Source organism: Martes martes, assembly GCF_963455335.1.
Source record: "Martes martes genome assembly, chromosome: 5".
Lineage (NCBI taxonomy): Eukaryota > Metazoa > Chordata > Mammalia > Carnivora > Mustelidae > Martes > Martes martes.
Genome location: NC_137892.1, coordinates 114,057,189 through 114,070,454, shown reverse-complemented (window position 1 = coordinate 114,070,454; position 13,266 = coordinate 114,057,189). Strand labels below are relative to the sequence as shown.

The 13,266-nt window shown below is 35.6% G+C and overlaps 1 protein-coding gene across 7 annotated transcripts in view; it reads left to right on the top strand.

Moving 5' to 3' along the window:
* The window catches only part of GABRG2 (gamma-aminobutyric acid type A receptor subunit gamma2), a gene marked incomplete at both ends in the record, with an annotated part of 104,251 nt that overhangs the window by 17,130 nt on the left and 73,855 nt on the right, over nt 1-13,266 (top strand). For 6 of the 7 annotated variants that reach the window (XM_080803793.1, XM_080803790.1, XM_080803792.1 and 3 more), the window contains one exon: nt 11,805-11,956. In XM_080803793.1, coding sequence (XP_080659919.1) covers nt 11,805-11,956 — 152 coding nt within the window. The remainder of the gene's footprint in view (nt 1-11,804; nt 11,957-13,266) is intronic. The other variant, XM_080803791.1, reaches the window with a different exon arrangement.

Sequence of the window (13,266 nt, the reverse complement as noted above, 5' to 3'; positions counted from 1 at the left end):
TAACGCAGGTGCCCTCCACCTTTTTAACATTGTTCCAGGATTCTAAGCACAAAACTAATTTTGGACTCACTAAAACATATCCATAGAGCACTTATTTATGCTCATTTTCAATACAGAATTTTTTTTTGTTAACATCTACCATATTTTCATAAGCAAAATGTACTGAGGATAGTGTTTAATTCATAGAAGATGCCTGTGAATAGAAATGAATAAACACGAATTTCTGTGAAGTATTTATAATTCTTAGTTATATACATTTACATTATGTTGAGATAAAAATGGACTATTCATAAAACAGTAGTAGGGAAACTGAGGAGGAAGAAATCTGAAAGATGAGATAGGACTCATCCCTCAAACTGAGCAACCCTCAGTTTGTTTTGTGAGATTAAGAGTCTCTTACGGTTTGTCTCCCTCCCGATCCCATCTTGTTTCATTTATTCTTTTCCTACCCCCCAAGCCCCCCAACTTTGCATCTCAACTTCCTCATATCAGGGAGATCATATGATAATTGTCTTTCTCTGATTGACTTATTTCGTTAAGTATAATACCCTCCAGTTCCATCCACATCGTCATAAATGGCAAGATTTCATTTCTTTTGATGGCTGCATAGTATCCATTGTACAGATATACCACATCTTCTTTATCCATTCATCTGTTGATGGACATCTAGGTTCTTTCCATAGTTTGGCTATTGTGGACATTGCTGCTATAAACATTTGGGTGCACATGCCCCTTTGGATCACTACATTTGTATCTTTAGGGTAAATACCCAGTAGTGCAATTGCTGGGTCATAGGGTAGCTCTATTTTCAGCTTTTTTTTTTTTTTTTAAGATTTTATTTATTTATTTGACAGAGAGAGAGAGAGAGAGATCACAAGCAGGCAGATAGGCAAGCAGGGAGAGAGGGGGAAGCAGGCTCCCTGCCGAGCAGAGAGCCTGATGTGGGGCTCAATCCCAGGACCCTGAGATTGTGACCCAAGCTGAAGGCAGAGGCTTAACCCACTGAGCCACCCAGGTGCCCCTATTTCCAATTTTGAGGAACCTCCATGCTGCTTTCCAGAGTGGTTGCACCAGCTTGCATTCCCACCAACAGGACTTGATTAACTTTTTAAAGTGATTAATAGTGATTTTGAGAACGTGTTTTAGGCAGGAAGAGCCAAGTAATGAAAATGTTAAGAGTAGTCTAGAACTAGCCACGACCACAGGGCAGATTTGAAATTTGTGTTGACTTGAAGTTAAAGATTATAGTGCAATTTTAGAAAATAAACAAAGAAGAGGAAAAAAATTTCCTAGAATCATGGTCACTCAGAGGTATGTATACATGAGGGTAAAATTCCACATAAAAGTCAAAATTCAATCAGCCACCTGATTAAATTAGCTCTATGTTTCTGAACATTTGAATCTTAAAAGAAAACTGAAATATTTCACTTTTTGCTCTCACAGAACAGACTCCAAAGATTTGAATTTTTAATATATTTTGAATACATTTGAATAAACATCTGAATATATACAGATATTACATGCAATAGAATCAGCCTTTTTTTTTTGTACACTGCTTTTCAGTGTACTGAACTGAAAATGATCCTAAACCTGGGACAGTTTAACCTCTGGGAGTAAGTACACAAAGTTTTTCTTATTCACATGTGTGGCCTCCTTGCAAATATGAGAACAATTTTGCATGTTTATATGTGTGACCTTTTATTTTGCTAGAAGAGGGATGAAAAGTTGTGTCAGTTCTTCAAAATGTTTTATGTTCTAGAGAAAACTATCCTTCTCACTATGGAAATTGAGATTTCATAGTAAATGTAGAGGCACGATGATGGAAATAAACTTAACATCAAGTTGGAGTTACTGCAGACAGATTAGTCATGGTCTACCATGTGGCAATGTTCTTATTATTGTCTTACATTGTTAGTTTAGTGTTTCTTGCTTCTAGCTGCTCAGGTGTTTGTTTCCTCAAGTAGATGAAAGGTGTTTTAATATCAGCATTGAACTTCCTACTTCCTTCCAACTGCAACTGTGCTTTGCACAAAAGAATCTCAAGTAATTAATTGAAGGACCAAAAAATCTAAACCTATAAGGCATTATTTCCCAAATCTGGCCACCTTCATGGTTTTTGCCACATCAAAATGATACCTGATCATTTATTTTACTTAAATTTTTCATAAAACCAGTATCTTTTAAAAGTAATTATTTAATTTACTACCTTTAATAATTAAAGTAATAAAATCTGGAAAATTAGGTTTACTTTTCATAATACAAGACAACCACAAAGTAAATACAATGAAACCAGTACAATGCTATCATATCTTAATATCAAATTTTCTACTGGAAGTACTGAGCTTGATGGTCTCCTTAGAAAGTAGACTAGCAAGTTGGAGAATGTGATTAAAAACAAATTATAAATAAACCGAGATGTTGTCCTTAATATAATTGAATGTGTTAAAAAGGGAAACATTTTCAAATTATGTGCTTCAATGTCTTACTGCTCTTCTTATGTGACACTTAAATCTGTCTCGGTTACCAGGGACAGGTGTCCTAAGTTCCAGGGACCACTGATATGGGATATTTTATTTTATTTGTTTTATTTTTTTAAAGATTTTATTTATTTATTTGACAGGGATCACAAGTAGGCAGAGAGGCAGGCAGAGAAAGAGGAAGGGAAGCAGGCTCCCTGCTGAGCAGATAGCCCAAAGTGGTGCTCTATCCCAGGACCCTGGGATCAGGACCTGAGCCAAAGGCAGAGGCTTTAACCCACTGAGCCACCCAGATGCCCCATGAGATAATTTTAATAGGACATAAATTTTGAGGGTGATGCTATTTTGAACATCCAGTGCACAATGAAACACTACTAAGTGACATTTGACTTTCTTGAGAGTAGTCACCAAAGTGATAATTATTTTAGGAAAAAGTCTGAGAGCTCTATCACACTCTCTTGCACTAGCTCTTAATTCTGGCTGCATCTTAGAATTCCTTGAATACCAATGTCTTGGTCCCATCCTAGATCAATGACTTCAGTATCTTAAGAGGCAGGCCTTCAGCACTGGTATTTTTTTTTTTTTTTTTTTTAAAGCTCTCTAGGTAATTATAACATGCAGTCAGGGTAAGGACGACTGGTCTATACAATGCATCGAGCATTCAGTATATGCTCAACATTGTGCATTCCTAGTAAATGATTAGTTATTAGATAAAGGAAGAAATATAAAATATTTCCTTCTTAGAGTATTTCTTGACAGTATAAAATTACAAACTTCTCTGACATTAGCTTATAGTTTACATGTTTCTGTGGTTAAAGTTGGTCTTGGATTCCCATAGTCAGAACTTAGCAACTCTGTGTGAACTCCATGTATGTTTCTAGAATGGGGGAGAGCAATCCTCCAAATTGTATTGGTCTAGTATATCATCACTGTGTTGTCACAGTCCAATAATAACACAAGTGTAGTGGCTAAGTTCTGCTACCTCATAGAAAAAAAAATGTTGCATGGGACCAACATAGTTATGGCTCCACTTCCTTTTAAAAATTCCACAGTAATATATAGTGTGTAAGATGAGTTGTCTCAGTTTCCCAAGATCATTGAGGTTTTGAAGCCATAGCTTCTACCCTGTGGCAAAGTGTATACAAACAAGAAACCAAACGTTACTTTTATCACTTAGTAAAAAAATCACATAAAAGAATTTTATATATAAAGTGATACATTAGGAATTTGTCAGCCTAATGATTATAATTATAATTATTTATACCATAAGAATTCTTGTATTCATTGACATTCTTACCACAATTTAGCATCAATACTTTTATTTCTATTTTATCCAACAGTTACAGACAGTTGCTTTCTGGGGCTAAACTTGGCCTTGTTTTATTTTTAACTCTCAAAAATATCTTCGGTGTATGTAACCTGAGTTTTTACACAAGGGATTATAGCACAGGTGATGGTAGTCATGTGATGGCATGTTATATAGGCAGCTCATTTTAATATTAGCTATAATTGTTACACACGTACACCTTTAAAGAGTGAATTTTTCCATGTAAATTTCCACAAACACTAAATTTTTAAAAATAACCCATACTCTCATTGATTGACCCAGTATTTCGGAAAGTATTCACTGTGTGTCTTGGTATGTGCCAGGCACTTGGCAAATTTTCAGAAAACGATACTGTTGGAGACAGAAATATTTCTTGTTCTTAGGAACCTAATGTTCTACTGGTAACACTCACACCTAAACCTAATTTTTTAAAGTGCTTTGTTGTTGTTGTTGTTGTTGTGAAGTAAAACATAGAAAAGTACAAAAGACCTAAATATGGCTCAATGACTCATCACAAAATCCATATAGCCCCCAACCACAACTGGAAATAAAACATGGCTAGCACTCTAGTAAACCTCCTCCCTTCCTTCCTCATTTTCTTTTTTCTCTTCCCCCAAAGAAACCATTGTCCTGACTTTCAGCTCTATAGTTTAATTTTGCCTTTTATTAAATTTTATATAAGCAGAATAGCATGTATGTGTGCGTGTGGGTGTATGCGTAGCATCTTTTGCTCAATTTTTTTTTTCAGATTCATGTTGCTGAATTTAGCAGTAGCTCACCAGTTTGTATTCTGTGATATTTTATTATGCAAATATACCATCTTTTATTAATCTGTTGTACTGGGTTATATTCACATCTGTTTGGGTTATGTTTTGTTTTATGTTCATATCTATCACTAATACTAATAAAGCAACTAAACATTCTTATACATGTGTTAGAGTAGAAATGCACACGTGTTTCTTTTTGAAATCTAAAGATGGACTTTTCGGGATATGAAATAGAGGGTGATTATCCTCACCAGATAATACCAAAATGTTTTCCTTCCAGCAGTGAAATGAGTCCTAGATGCTCCTCATTCTCCCACTTTTATTAAGAAAGATTAAAACGAACAACACAAGAATGTTGAGGTGGATAATCCAAGGAAAATGGACTTCAGGGATAATCCCAGACCTCACACTGATGGATTTTTTCTATGTATACCGCTTGACCCCAGTGAATATTGTGGTTGCCTTTTCCACATTTCCTCTCCTTGCTTTATTAATTATCCCAGTTTTCATTGGGTGTCTGTGAAGTCCAGATGCTTTTGGTGAAGCTGTTCCATCTTGGATACTGATGGTAGGATAGATAATCAGAGGAAAATAGTTAACATAATCTCACCCTCTAGCCATAGATTTCAGTTTCATTTGTATGAATTCGTATGTATTTGGCTAGTGATGAGCAAAATTAGACTCTCTGAGGACTTTTCTTTATGAGGGAACTTCTGGAAGAGTTTATCTTCTGTGTTCGTAGATGTAAATAAGGAGGCATAGAGGTGTGAGGAGTTGTTAGCGTCTCTTGACTGCATAGTCAAGCCATGTTTGGGTTGAAGTTGACCCTCTGAAGGATAGAAGGGCAAGCTGGAAAGAATCTGAGTTTTCAAATACATAGTTGTGAAGCCATCTAGAGCACTGTGAAGCTGATCCCACATTAAGCTTTATGATTATATATGTCAGTGCCTCCCAGTTTGGTTTGAATGTTCTGATACTTGCAATGAAACTTAGGTAATAAAACTCCACGGACAGTTACTTGATATGGGTCATTGGTGACTGCTAATAAAATAAACAGTTTGCATTTATACATCGGATATATATGTCTCATAACTGACTTGGTCAAATAAACATATTTACCAATAACTGTGAATCTAATATTAAAAAACTGACCTGGTAAGAGCTAAGGAAGTCATCATAAGTAGGACAATTCATAATCAGAATTGATGCTTGGGGATTTATTTCCTTGCTGTATCTCTCCTCTTTTTGGATATTCATACCCATGTGTACATACACAAGCAGAGAGCACCTTTCCCAACAGGTTCTGCATTGATTGCTTACATGTCCTTACTGGGAGGTAGAGAATCCCAGAGGCCACTAAAGACCCTGTGAAAGAGTAATTGGTGCTCCAGTGTTCTTGTTCACAGAATACCACAGTATCCTTCAAGAGTTCCCAGTACTCCTGGATGATATAGAGTGGAGTCCCCTCCTCCCATGGTTGGATTATGAGTTCCCTGTGTCTTCTGAGACATATACTCACTTTTCATACCTGTTTTGACACTTTCTACCAAAATCTACTTTTTGCAGTGGCTAGAGGACGTCCTTTAAAATTAACTGGTTGATACGTATGCCTTGCCCCTGCAGTGTACAGCTCTCCAAGGTGAGAAGGAGTGTGAGACAGTTTATCACATGCATGAAGTTAAACTGTGAGCTCTGCTTTTATTCCTCAGTATGGGGAGATCAAATTATTGGTCTCTGTAACAGAAAACTTACAATATTTGAATGTTACTAACTTTGTGCTGGAGGTGCCATACTTTTATTGAGCTTGGGCATAAACTAATTTATTGTCCTAAAGGAAAATGAGCTTGAGCAAGATTTATTTTGGATGATATTATTTTTTGATGAATGTACAGTAGCAGATTCTTTGGATCCAATTTCTTTTTCAAAACTTTGCAGCATAATGGTTAAACATTTTGGTTTTGGCAAACTGAAGTGACTGTTGGTTAGTATCACTGTTTTTCTCCATTGGCAAAATGCAGATAATTACAGGAATATCAGTGTTTTAAGGATTGAGTGGGAGGATGTATGTGAAGTCCTTAAAGCTATTCCTAGGACATAGTGAATATTGAAAAGTAGCTATCATTGGTATTATTATTTACCTTAGGAAAACTGGTTAGCAAGAACACTTATTCTTTCCACATCTTAATTAGGCATGCATTCGTGGAATTTATAGTCTAGTAATGGAGACATACAATAAACAAGTCAATACATGGACGTGGTAACAAATGCTATGAAACAAGGGACTGGCTAGAGCAATATGAAAGGTGGGGTGGGTGACAAAGTTAGATAAAACAGTAAGGGGTGACCTCTATGTGAAGGTGATATTTGTGTTGAAACGTAAGAAGGAATAAGCCATGTCAAATATTGGTGTGGAAGGTGAAGAGAAGAGAAGATTGTAGTCAGGAAAGACAAGCCATGCAATTAGACTGGAGTTCGGCCAAGTTTCTGGAACTTAGCAAACTTAGGTAACATGACAACATAAGGAACAACACATTCTTCTCTTACTGATGCTTTTGAAGTGTGAGGATTCTCACTGGAATCTATGGTCTGATGAAAATGTGGGGTAGAAGGGTAGCTCTGTGAAAGTAGTAAAAGGAAGGAATAGAGATTTAGGTTATATAAGCAGTGGAGATTTAAAGTAGAGGTAATACTAACAAAGCAGAAAATCTAATGCTTAGGAATTTTTAATAGAAAAGATCCGAAAGTTTTCATTTTACTGACCTATATATCTTGACTTATTTTGACATATAAAATACCCTGCATTTAACTCATTGCACCTATAAAATAAAACTAAAACTTGTACCAACAAAATATTACTAAAACTGTGAAAGAATGAAACACTAATTATTTAAAAACAGTTTAAGGATAAATGATTTTTTTCTTTTTTTAATTCTACTTACCTATGTCAGAGAAAGAAAATAATATATATATACATATATATGTGTGTGTGTATGTGTGTGTGTATATATATATATATATATATTCTGTCTTTATGATGCCAAGTACTAATGGATTTTAAAATACCTGAACAAAAAGACAAATGTTTTTATATCTCACCCAAATGTTTGCTGTTAAACTATTCTGATGGTAAGGTAGCTAGGTTTTTTTCCCCCACAAAACTTTGATCTTTATTTATCGAATTTGTGGGAATCTGAGATACATGGATTAAAACTTAAAATTCTATAAACTGCATGATTAGTCTTCAGTGTCAAACATACAAAATATGTACCAAAATTCAAATATTTAGACTCTTCTATGTAATTGAGAACAACATCTCACTGGGCAACTATCAAATTTTTTTTTTTTTGTTTTTCTGAGCCATATTTTTTCTAAATAAAATCAGCTTTTGTTTCTGATTTTGAACATGAGCTTATTACATGTTTGTAATCATGCATAAATTCAAATCATGCTTGAAACTGGAAACATGAAAATAAAAATCTAATTTACAACATGGAAAAATCTAATTTAGAACATGGAGACTCAGGATTTAAAGTGGGAACCTGGGAATATGTATTTTCAAAAACCTCCTCCCTCCTCCCTACCCCCGCACTCACCTCCACCCATTCTGCCACATACACACAGACAACACTGGTTTAAACACTTTGTGACTGAGATTCTCAAATGTTAATATGCATATGAATCACTTGAAGATTTGTTAAAAATTTTGATTCAGATGTCTCAGGGGGCCCAAAGTCCTGCATTTCTAGCAATATGGTAGCAGTGCTCATGCTGCAGGTCCAAGGATCCCAGGCAGATGTCTTTCTAGCATTTCTAAAAAAGCTTTCAAAGATGAAAACTTTACAAACTTTTCTGGCACTGTCTTTGACAAACTTTCACTCAGACTATGAAAACATGTTTTTCATTATGGTAAGGTATTTTAAGACCAATTTCAATTTTAGTTCTCTTTTTATAAGATTACTTTGTTAAACGAAAGGGCACAAGAAATAACTACTTGTAAAGGCTGTTCAATTCAGATAGGTGGCTATAGCTAGAAAATCAACTTTATGTTTGCACTTGGTGTACTCAGCTGTCCGTTTTCTTGCATCATTATCAATCTGTTTCTGCCCAGGCCTTCTTGTGGGGTTGACAATGCTACAGAATGCTTTGTCTAATGATCAGACTTCATTATTCCTAAACAGTCTACCTACAAATGAGGAGGTCTTGACTCCAAGGAATTCTAGAGAAAACAGCCAATGTTAAATGAGAAAGGCTTTTTTTTTTTCTTTTTAAGACAAATCTGGAAACAATCCCAGATTATGCATCAGCCCCATTAATTTAGAACCCAACTGGGAAAACTCCGGAGAATAAAAACTTTATGTATTTGTAATGTAGGGGTTCATTATTTTTCTTTCTGGAAAACATCTGTTTTTAGTTTTTCTCAGCACGTATTAGATAAAAGCCTGAAAGCAGAATCTGTAGGTTTTAGTTGCATGGTTGGACCTGTTATAAATCTAGCAGTGGTCACTTTATAACAATAATTATAAAGGACCTATTTTCAGGGCTATGTGTCAGGCATTGTGTGAAGCACTAAGTAACCATTATCTTAACCATACACAAAAATAAGGTAAAAAAAAATAAGATAACCATACACACACACACACACACACACAATAACCATACACACACACAAAAAACCCCCCAAAAACATTAAAATTAAAGCATTAACTCTATTTTAAAGATGAAAACTTTGTGAAGTTTGGCAAGGTTAAATAACTTGCCCCAGGTCATAAAATAGTAAATGATAGAGGTAAGACATGATGAATCCAGAAAGCAAACCTAGTACTTTCTAACTCCAAAGTATATACTCTTAATTTCTCAACTCTCTTTTTTTTTTTTTTTTTTTTTTTAATTATCTCTCTCAGGCTAAGTAGGCAACCCCAATTATGACAAAATCTACCATGGATACTTTTATATGAAATAGTCCATTTGTTTATTGTTTTGGCCTCTAATAGATGATGAGTCTTAAAGATTTATTGATGCAGTTCTGGAAAGTAGTATTACTTCTATGCAAGTATCTCTTCTGTTTTCACTTAATGTATTTTCCCTCCTAGTTTGCCAGATGATGGTAACAACAGTAAAACAGAACCATCATGCTGGGATGATTTACTTGGTAGTCTGAGGAGTTGTTATAAGTGATTGAACCAAATGATTTAGTATCTATTCCCTTCCCTTGAAGAAACTTTAATAGGGTGCATTTGTCTGAGGGAGAGAGAGAAAGACCGATACAGAGAGAGACACAGAGGGAGGGAGGGAAAGGAAGAGGGAAAGATTATTTTAAGGACACTTTTGCATGAACAAATTAAATGGTGGTAAAGTTCTGTAATGATGGTATCCAGTGGGCCAACCACATTCTTTTCTCTGTTATTGGAGGGATTTGAAAATCTCTTGGTCAGAGAGCTGGTTTTTTTTTTTTTCCCCCCCTTCTTCTTGAACTAGTGAGATTTAGGTCATAGAATGAGAATTCTATTAGGCAGTGTTCAGCAGTGCTCTAGAGAAACGATGAATTGAGGCCCAAGAAGGATTTTCCTAGAAGAGAACTGGCCTCTGCCGACACCAGCGCCTTTGTCTTGGAGAGCTTCTTGAAGTTTTGACTGGCCCATCATACCCTGAATGGGTGGTTTACGAAATTTAAATGCTGTTTAAAGTCATTCTGCTAATTGAAGTGCCAGATGTTAGACTGGCCCTGTGAGGTTTGATGCAGATGTGTGGCTCAGTTTTTATAACGGTTCTTCTGTATAAAGCTTTAAAGGAATAAAAGAGGAGATTACTTGCTTACTAAATTGATCCATGCCAGTGATTACTCTTAAAACTTCATCTCCTGTGCTCATTCTCAAGCCAGATTAACCATGCAATCGGCTTTCTTCTACCATATGGAGTCATCTACTTATCTATACACGCATACATATATGTACATATACTTTATATATATAAAATGAATGAGTGTGATTGAAGAAAGATGATAAATATGGTTTGTGCATGTGTGTGTATATATATATGTGTATATATATATGTGTGTATATGTATTTAGGGTAATATGGCAGTGGTTTGATTTCTGATAAGATCCATTCTATAACATGTATTTATGTAAATAAACTGAAATGGAGATAGGAAACTTCATATTTTAAGTTTTTTTTTTTTTTAATTTTACCATAAGCCACAGAAGTAACCAATATTCACTGAATGCTGATAAAAATGGCAGCTGTTGCAAGGTTTGCATTGCCCCTAGATCTGGAAAATATACTCCTATAATCCTCTTGAGTGGGGGTGGGGTGAGAAGAGGGGAGTTGGAATTTGGAGCAAGGGGGAGAGGCAATATACAGGAATTCCCGTATCTTTCCAAAGTCAGCCTTAACTTCTGGCCCTAGTTGTGGAAGTTTTCAGACAGGTTTGGGCATGGAAAACTGAGTCACAGGATATTATGCAGTTTTTCACTCAAAGTAGGCAATTTCAATTACACAATGATAGTATATTAACTATTAGCATGAGTTTCTGGGTTAGGAACTTTTGCTATAATAAAGAGTGGTTTAAAGTCTACAACTACATTTTTCTTCATAGTACCAGGTTCTTAACAATCAAAGATAAATGAACCGCCCTTGCTTTCAGTGCAAGTGAGGGGAAAAAAATACACATACACACACCCTGGGGGAAGAAAAAGCAGCGAGACTAAGTTCTCCTTAGTAGTTCAATTGAGAGGGGAAAGGCTTGTCTGGCGGTTTGTGGGAGTGAATCTAATTATCAGTCTCTTACTTTCATTAATAGGTTGAAGCAAGTTAAGTTCTTAAGGGAGGAAGAAGTAGACATTATGTCTGAATTCTGAGACTACATTATGATCATTTAAGCATCACTTTCACAAAAATATTTTTTTCTTAATAAGTCCTTCATGAGATTGGCTAGGTGGACAGGAAGAACATCAACAATGGAAAAGGCAAAAATCACTTGTAAAACATAGTATACTGACAGATGGGAAGACAGAGCATTCTGGAAAACTGTAGAGTACACTTTGATAAATTTAAATCTACATCTGTGTGGTTTAATTAGCTAGATGGAGCCTCAGTGAAAAATTTCACTGTCATCCGTTGTAATACATTCCTGTAATCCTATTTCATTTCTCCTTTCTCCCCGGTGGTCTGTGCGTAAAAAATCCTTTTGGATGTAGTCTGTTTGCTTCCTGACCAACATTTTTTGTTTTCTTAGCCTCACTAGCCAAAAATCTGATGATGACTATGAAGATTATGCTTCTAACAAAACATGGGTCTTGACTCCAAAAGTTCCTGAAGGTGATGTCACTGTCATTTTAAATAATCTCCTGGAAGGATATGACAATAAACTTCGGCCTGATATAGGAGGTATGTTCAAGTAATTTGTGATATAGTAGAGATAGAAACAAACATGCCTACCACACTAGAAGAAAACATTAGTATGTTTTCAATAACCAGAAATACTTAAAATGATCATTATATGCTGTAAAAATAAAGAATGTGTAAATAGCATTCAGACATGGGGGTGGGAGGGGCCTTGATAAATGCAAAATGAGGAAAGAGGATCGATAATCTTCAAGTGAGGTGTGAGAGGTGGAAATTCAAATTCTCCTAGATATCTTAGACAAAGTCTGTGGAAGGAATGTGACAACCTCTTTATAAAGTAACATCAAAAACAAACAAGTAAATAATGGTAAAGAAAGGATATATTAGTTACCTACTTCGGTGTCACAAAACATCACAAATCTCAGTGGCATATAAGAATATGCATTTATTTAACACTTTGCCAGGGGCAGTTCATCTAAATTAAGCCAGGTTTGGGCTGCTCATTTAAGAAACCTGTATTCTCATTCTACTCCTGGGACCAGCAGACTCGCTAGGAGTATCCTTCTCATGAAAATAACAAAGAGCAAGACAGAAAGTGGAGGCTCATACATAAGAGTTAATTCTTGGGATTAGAACTACCATACTCACTTGTGCGTGTTAGCCAACACAAGTTAGATGGTCAAGCCTGAAGTTCAGAGGCAGTGAAGCAGCCTCACTGGGGTGAAGGCAGAGGCATAGATGCCCGGACTAGTGAAGAATTCAATCCAACACAGAAAATTAGGGCATGGCACTTTAAGGGAGAGTGAATAAAGACAAGAAAAACATACTTGTTGAATTGAAGCACAGAATGGTGTTAGGAATTCTTGTTCATTAAATCTTAAATGAAAACATCCATTTGGTCATGGATGGCATACTACATGATTTTTAATATCAGTCCTCTTTGACAAATAGGTGTGTATTGGGTTTCCATATGGTTTCCTCATATTATTTGATGAGTCACACAATTGAGTAAGTCATTGAGGAAGATTGATTTTGTGTGGGTTGAGGTGTATGCTGATTAAGTGGTCATGACAGGAATCAACAGAGGGCAATGTTTCAAAAACAATTCATAATATTTGTTGCTCTTCACGTTTGTAATGAATATTTTTTCTAGATCACTAAATAGTTTTTTTTTCTACATGGGTCAGTTCAGGTTACCATGCCCAAACAGATTCTAGGGCTTAAAGATCTATCAGAGCTATCTGAGAGAAGGTGGAAGAAAATCTGAGCAGTGTTTTCTTATTTGTTCATTTTAATGCAATTGTAAAGAATAATCAGTTTCAAACTCTAATATGCTTAGTTACTGCATTTAC